General features: G+C 42.3%; 1 protein-coding gene across 1 annotated transcript; it reads left to right on the forward strand.

The window, feature by feature from the left end:
• Window positions 1–18: 18 nt before the first annotated feature.
• On the forward strand, window positions 19–7,342 carry LOC129850693 (zinc finger matrin-type protein 4-like; the record flags this gene model as incomplete). Its single annotated transcript, XM_055916961.1, has 3 exons — window positions 19–181; window positions 288–530; window positions 4,631–7,342. Coding segments are annotated over 3 exons (501 nt in total), but the record flags the coding sequence as incomplete, so codon positions are not given.
• Window positions 7,343–8,158: the final 816 nt, after the last annotated feature.

Below are 8,158 nucleotides of genomic sequence, written 5' to 3' on the forward strand. Positions count from 1 at the left end.
CTCTTTCTCCTCCAGGATAGTGAGGAGACAGCTGTGGATGGTAACAAGTGTTGTAGTCTGTGTAACATGTTCTTTACCTCAGCCATAGTGGCCCAGTCCCACTACCAGGGAAAGACCTATGCTAAGAGCGTCAAACTAGTGTTGGGCTCCTCACCTACTATTTCTACTACCCCTCCCACAGGTAACACACACACACAAGCACGTTTTCCAATACACACACACACACTTTCCTTAATAAACACGTTTCATGAATACGCACTCCTTATTTCCTGTTTCCTGTGTCACAGACTCCTCCCCCTGTCCATCCGACACGCCCCCTCTGCCAATGCCGCCTCCCCCAGCCCCTCCCATTACCTGGCTAGTGACCAATGGCAACACAGCGTGTAGGTCGTGCTTCCTGTGTGGGGCATGGTTCAACAACCCAGCGATGGCCCAGCAGCACTACGAGGGGAAGAAGCACCGGCGGAACGCAGCCAGGAGACAACTACTGGAACAACTAGCTGATAACCTGGACAGCAACCAGAACACAGGTTAGAGGTCAGGGGTTAGAGGTCAGGGATTAGAGGTCAGGGGTCAGGAATGCAGCCAGGGCACGACTTCTGGAACAACTGACTGATAATTTGGATATGAAGCAGAACACATGTTAGAGGTCAGCTGTTAGAGGTCAGAGGTTTGGGAGATTAGAGGTCAAACTAGGGTCAAAGGTTATGGCAGGTGTAGCTAGGCTCAGGGTCTAAGATTATATAAAGTATGATTACAGGACCGGTGTTATGGTGGCTTTAGGGGGCATGGCCCACCCTACCGTACCTCCTTGACCGTCCAAATAAAATATTTAAATATAGATGATTTATTTGATTTATTTGACCTAGATGCACGCCGACAGAGACAAATAAATCTCAGATAAAGCATCGGAGCGAAACAGCGTCTGATATCATATAAGAACGGCTAATAGTAGGTTAATGCCATCTGCTTTAATTCACTCAGGAAACAGTCATTCAAGAAGATCTAATGAAACTGATTGACATCAAATGATTGATGTGCAGTTTGGACATTTCACCTGTTGTCACGCCCTGACCTTAGAGATCCTTTTTATGTCTCTATTTTGGTTTGGTCAGGGCGTGAGTTGGAGTGGGTATTCTATGTTCTATGTTTTCTATTTCTTTGTGTTTGGCCGGGTGTGGTTCTCAATCAGAGGCAGCTGTCTATCGTTGTCTCTGATTGAGAACCATACTTAGGTAGCCCTTTTTTCCACCTGTCTTGGTGGGAAGTTGACTTTGTTAAGGGCACAGAGCCTTTAGCTTCACGGTTTGTTTTTGTAGTGTTTATTGTTTTGTTCGGCGTCATTTTTATTAATAAAAGGAAAATGTACACTCACCACGCTGCACCTTGGTCCTCTTCTTTTAACGGCCGTGACACCTGTAAAATGTGAAGAATTATCATTAAAGCAGATGGTGTTAACTGTTAGCTGTTCTTATATGATATTAAGCTCTGTTTCCTGAGTGAATTAAAGCAGATGGTGTTAACCAGGGGCGGACTGAAACAATAATTCTGGCCGGAATTTGACTCCATCTCAGGCCACCCTGTCCACGCAAACCACCAGACCGCAAATTTTGTAGGCTAACCCTATTTGTTGATGTAACGGGTACCAAACTAATTATACATTTGGCCACTATGTTCATCCGGGAAGAAAGTTATCCACATTACAAACATTTGGGACTGATCAGCAAGTAGGCTATCTGAACACTGAGTTGACATCATATTTGCTTAGCAACAATATAAGCTCAAGCAACTTGCCATGATTGACAGCCATGTTTTCCAAGTTATATGCAGATTCATGTCTGTGTCCTCTGTAGCTGAGCCCACATTTACCAATAACTTTAACTACATCAATCACACGTTTCATGACCTGCCTCCTCTTTGTGACCAGGTCTCGTTGAACTGACATTTGCTTATCACTCAGAAGGGTACGGATGTCTGCTTTGCTGGCTCTGAGGGAAAAAGGCTTCTGCACTATCTCTATGGGTCTTGCTTCTCTCATGTTCCTGTACTCTCTGATGGGCATGTTTCCAGACCTGCATGCTTCCTTTGACAAATGCACTATCACTGGCTGAAGGTTTTGCAAATGCAAGACAAACTGAGCAGAACAAGGAGTGAGTTACTTCATTGTATGTCAGCCATTTTCTGTTTGTGCCATCTTTGGAGTGGAAAACATCGGGAATGACTCTTTGAGGGGTTTGTTTTGGGTGGTACTGAAAAAATAAGTCAAAATCCTTGGACTGAGGACGGGCAAAATAATCAAATGGATTTTCCCTGTACTGGGCTCTGAACCTCTCTCTCTCTGCACATCTGGTTGCTCTGCAGAATGAGATTGACATTGTAAATAACCTAAACTTAAACTTGTATTACTTGTGCAGTTATCAATTGTATGCCCTCCGATTACAGTCCTACTGATAATCTCATAAATAAAGAACATCTAAAATCATAGCCTACATGTTTAGGTTTGTGATCTTAAGTTGTACCTGAAGGTTCCTGCTCTGGGTCTGACTCTGAACTGACCACCATCTCCAGTTCTGCAGGAGCACCTGAAGCTCTAGTGCTGCTTCCTTCTCCACCTTTGCAAAGAAAATACTCTTATTGTCATACTCACTATCATTAGTGTATCAGTAGGCTACATTAATACAGCTCTGGAAATAATTAAGAGTGGTCTTATTGTAGTAACTTGTAATGCTGGTACTAATGGCGCTAATGATCTTTGTCATTGCCTGTGTGTTACGTTCATGGTTACTTTACTGTAGCCTGTTTCGTTGTAGTGTATGTGCACTTACCCTAGCTTATGTGGCATGAGTCATGACCCAATGCTGGCAAGTCCATAGTCCAGGTTTACCATTTTTTACTAGTTGAAACATATTGCCTTCAATGTCATATTATGATCGCTATGTTGCACTCATTGCTATGATATAACCGGCCGTTGTGTCACTATTATTAGCTAGGCTACTTAGCTAGCCGTGCTGGGTGTCGTGTTTTTTAGTGAGTGCTTTTGACTGACCTGGTCCCTTACTAGCGAACATGTTGCTTATTTTGCAGCATTTATCTGCGTCTGTGGCAAGAGCCTTTCTCTTTTTAATTCTCCCCCTCTCTGCTCCACCTTTCCTTTTCTGACCATCCACAGCGCCTGCGACTTGTCTGAAATGTTTTTGGTCGAGAAGCAGGTAGACCGTTGCTATGTGCATCGCGGGGACATTGCAGTGAGAGAGTGAGAGTCTCCCTGATGAGTGGATTCTCCGTCAACTCATTCCTGCTTGCTGTATTATGGCTGGTCAAGTTGACTATTCATGGTAGGCCAAAACGACCCTCAGGCATGTCCCTGTGCTCCCGACGGCGTTGACCTACTATTAGACGTTCTTAATATGATATTAGGCGCTGTTTCCTGAGTGAATTAAAGCAGATGGTGTTAACTAACTATTAGCCGTTCTTATATAATACCAGGCGCTTTTTCCTGAGTGAATTAACACGTGACAGTGATGATGGCCTATTTTGAAATGAGGTATGCCTAACTTGGTGTTTGAGGGTAACATAAAAATAGCACATGTCCTTGAGACAATATGTGTTGGCATCGGCAGACGTTGCAATTTGAAGATAAATGTTATGCATAGGCCTGTTCTACAATGACATCTGTCTGTACAAACTTTAATTGAGAAATTAGGATGTCGTTTAAAAAAGTATATTTTGCGCTCCCTCACCTAAAAACATAGCACTGCACCACTGCAATTGAAGGAAAGGTGGCGGGTGCACAGTGCACTGTTCGGATGGTGGGATTATATTGGAGGAAAGGTGGCGGGTGCACAGTGCACTGTTCGGATGGTGGGATTATATTGGAGGAAAGGTGGCGGGTGCACAGTGCACTGTTCGGATGGTGGGATTATATTGGAGGAAAGGTGGCGGGTGCACAGTGCACTGTTCGGATGGTGGGATTATATTGAAGGAAAGGTGGCGGGTGCACAGTGCACTGTTCGGATGGTGGGATTATATTGGAGGAAAGGTGGCGGGTGCACAGTGCACTGTTCGGATGGTGGGATTATATTGGAGGAAAGGTGGCGGGTGCACAGTGCACTGTTCGGATGGTGGGATTATATTGGAGGAAAGGTGGCGGGTGCACAGTGCACTGTTCGGATGGTGGGATTATATTGGAGGAAAGTGTGAAGGTAACCTACTTTTTGAAGTGATTTGTTTGACAATCAGATTGTGTTCATGCCACATTAAAAAGGGAATACATTTTTACAGTTAAATTACACTCAAGAGTTCACACATAGGAGGTCCTGTGGAACCAAGTTGCCCCCAATGGAAATCAAATGCCCGTCCAACTGATTAGTTCTGGCCGGCCCTGTATGATTAGACAGAGATCATATCACAGGAGTCCAGGACGTGTCCACAGGAGACAGGTGTACCAATCATTTGATTCAGTTCCATTGTGATCCATTTCCAATCATTTGATTCAGTTCCATTGTGATCAAGTTCCAATCATTTGATTCAGTTCCATTGTGATCCATTTCCAATCATTTGATTTGGTTCCATTGTGATCAAGTTCCAATCATTTGATTCAGTTCCATTGTGTGTTCCTGTGTACCTCCAGGTTTGAGGAGCAGTTACAGTGTGTGTGATGTCACTCTGAACTCAATAGAACAGTACTACGCACATCTCCAGGGCTCCAGACACCAAAACAAGTGAGTGAGTCTGTCTATCTGTCAGTCAGTTGGTCGGTCTATACCTCTATCTTTATGCACATTTGTGGCCTGCTGGAGGTCATTTTGCAGGGCTCTGGCAGTGCACCTCCTTGCACAAAGGCGGAGGTAGCGGTCCTGCTGCTGGGTTGTTGCCCTCCTACGGCCTCCTCCACGTCTCCTGATGTACTGGCCTGTCTCCTGGTAGCGCCTCCATGCTCTGGACACTACGCTGACAGACACAGCAAACCTTTTTGCCACAGCTCGCATTGATGTGCCATCCTGGATGAACTGCACTACCTGAGCCACTTGTGTGGGTTGTAGACTCCGTCTCATGCTACCACTAGAGTGAGAGCACCGCCAGCATTCAAAAGTGACCAAAACATCAGCCAGGAAGCATAGGAACTGAGAAGTGGTCTGTGGTCACCACCTGCAGAATCACTCCTTTTTTGGGGGTGTCTTGCTAATTGCCTATAATTTCCACCTTTTGTCTATTCCATTTGCACAACAGCATGTGAAATTTATTGTCAATCAGTGTTGCTTCCTAAGTGGACAGTTTGATTTCATAGAAGTGTGATTGACATGGAGTTACATTGTGTTGTTTAAGTGTTCTCTTTATTTTTTTGAGCAGTGTATGTTGACAAACGTTACCTTATCCTAGTGAGATTTACACAGGTATCAAAACGTCAAGGCGGTTTAAGCCTGCACGAAACACAAACCTTATTTGAAGTAGATCAAGACATTCTCTATGGAAGACATGAACGGTAAAATAACGAAGGAACCCCTGTCAAGTTATTACAGGAATTATAACGTGTCGACTATTTCTCTCTAAACCATATACCTTTGACTAATCCGGAAACTATCACCTCGAAAACAAAACGTTTATTCCGTTCCGTATTTTATCTAACGGGTGGCATCCATGAGTCTAAATATTCCTGTTACATTGCACAACCTTCAATGTTGTCATAATTATGTAAAATTCTGTCAAATTAGTTCGCAAAGAGCCAGTCGGCCCAAACTGTTGCATATACCCTGACTCTGCGTGCAATGAACGCAAGAGAAATGATACAATTTCACCTGGTTAATATTGCCTGGTAACCTGGATATCTTTTAGCTAAATATGCAGGTTTAAAAATATATACTTGTGTATTGATTTTAAGAAAGGCATTGATGTTTATGGTTAAGTACATATTGGAGCAATGACAGTCATTGATTGATTGTTTTTTATAAGATAAGTTTAATGCTAGCAAGCAATTTACCTTAGCTTACTGCATTCAGGCAGGCTCTTCGTGGAGTGCAATGTAATCAGTGTTAGAGCATTGGACTAGTTAACTGCACGGTTGCAAGATTGGATCCCCCAAGCTGACAAGGTTAAAAATCTGTCGTTCTGCCTCAGTTCCTAAGCCGTCATTGAAAATAAGAATGTGTTCTTAACTGATTTGCCTAGTTAAATAAAGGTGTAAAACAAAACGGCAAATCGGCGCCCAAAAATACCGATTTCCGATTGTCATGAAAACTTGAAATCGTCCCCGATTAATCGGCCATTCCGATTAATCGGCCATTCCGATTAATCGGTCGACCTCTATTAGTGACTAATTATATCTCTATTTGGTCGGTTTTGTGATAGCTACCTATAGAAACATTGTGAAAATATGCGGTTGAGTCTTTGGCTATTGTGGTTAGCTAATAGAAATACATATTGTGTTTTCGCTGTAAAACATTTTAAAAATCGGAAATGATGGCTGGATTCACAAGATGTTTATCTTTCATTTGCTGTATTGGACTTGTGATTTCATGAAAATTATATTATATGTTATTAAAGTATGCTAGACATTTATAGAATAAATCACATCTAGTTAGATTTTTCTGCGAAAACGTTATTGGTTTATATAGCTTTAAATTATAACGATGTGCGCTGAGAGTCGGGAAGCAAGTTCAGGGAGTGAGTGTTTTAATAAAATAAACAGAACGCAAACCAAGAACCTCGAACAACGCACGAGGTGAAACAGAAACAATGACGCCTGGGGAAGGATCCAAAGGGAGTGACATATATAGGGCAGGTCATCAAGGAAGTGATGGAGTCCTGGTGAGTCTGACGACGCACAGGTGCGCGTAATGATGGTGACAGGTGTGCGCCATAACGAGCAGCCTGGTGATCTAGAGGCCGGAGAGGGAGCACACGTGACAGAAATGGCATTTCATAGATGTTATGTATTTCTATCAAGTCAGACCTTGAATGTTTACTCAAAGCAAAGGTTGTAAAAGTATAGTAGACATTTATAGAATAACTCATACCTATTTTGATGATTCTGCAACAAACTGTGAATTATTTGTTATTGATTTATACCACTTTAAATTGAATTTAAAGATTTTGCGTATTTCCATCAAATCAGAAACATAAAAATAGATATGGTTTATTATTTAAATGTCTAGCATACTTTTACAACCTTTGTTTTTAATAAAAAATCCAGTTTTGTGACAATCAATGAATTAGTTATTGATTTTTACCATTTTAAATGGCTTTTGGCAAATTCCTGTTGAATGTTTGATTAATATCAGTTGAATGTTTGATGAATGTCTGTTGAATATCTGAATGTGTGAATATAAAACCAACTTTACCTCGGTTTCCTTGTTTGGGTGTGTCGTCACTTTCTTCTTTGGCCGTTGCTATTTGAAGAGATCCAGAAAGGATACTACATTTTTTTTATTTTGAGTGCATGGGAGCATACTAGTTCGGTTTGCCTAACTGACTTCGGCTAGACGCCAGCCGAACTGAAGCTTGCGGACGCATTTACCCTGTCTTACACACTTTATTACACACCGTTATGATGATTATAGATAGTCTGTGGAGGAGGAACGGCACATGGATTAATTACACTCCTGATGGTTTCTTCTCCTCTGCTTTGAGCAGGGTTGCCAGGTCCAGATGAAATGACAATGACCCTTCAAAAACCCTCCCACGGGGTCTGAAAACTAGGTCAACATTTCTGTTGCAGCAAGAAATGATTTGCCACATTTCTCCAACAAACCCTTTCCCATAACATAACCTAGCGAATTAAGAAAGAATATCGACGTAATTTGTAACGACAGAAGAAAAGTTTTCCATTAAAATGATTATTATTGCGAGCTTAATAATATGTCCCAACGTAAAATGTACGTAAATTGCCCTTATTAAACTCACCACAACAATGGATGTCTGACTTGTTTGACTGCGATGATTCAGCAATAAGGCCCGAGGAGGCTTGGTAGGTTAAATGGCCAATATACCAAGGCTAAGGGCTGTTCTTAAGGCACTTGACAGCCCGCTTGGAGTTTGCCAAAAGGCACCTAAAGGACTCGCAAACCATGAAAAACAAGATTCTCTGGTCTAATGAAACCAAGATTTAACTTTTTGGCCTGAATGCCAAGCGTCACATCTGGAGGAAACCTGGCACTAAAAC

The sequence above is a fragment of the Salvelinus fontinalis genome, unplaced genomic scaffold (genome assembly GCF_029448725.1).
Source record: "Salvelinus fontinalis isolate EN_2023a unplaced genomic scaffold, ASM2944872v1 scaffold_2192, whole genome shotgun sequence".
NCBI classification, from domain to species: Eukaryota; Metazoa; Chordata; class Actinopteri; order Salmoniformes; family Salmonidae; genus Salvelinus; species Salvelinus fontinalis.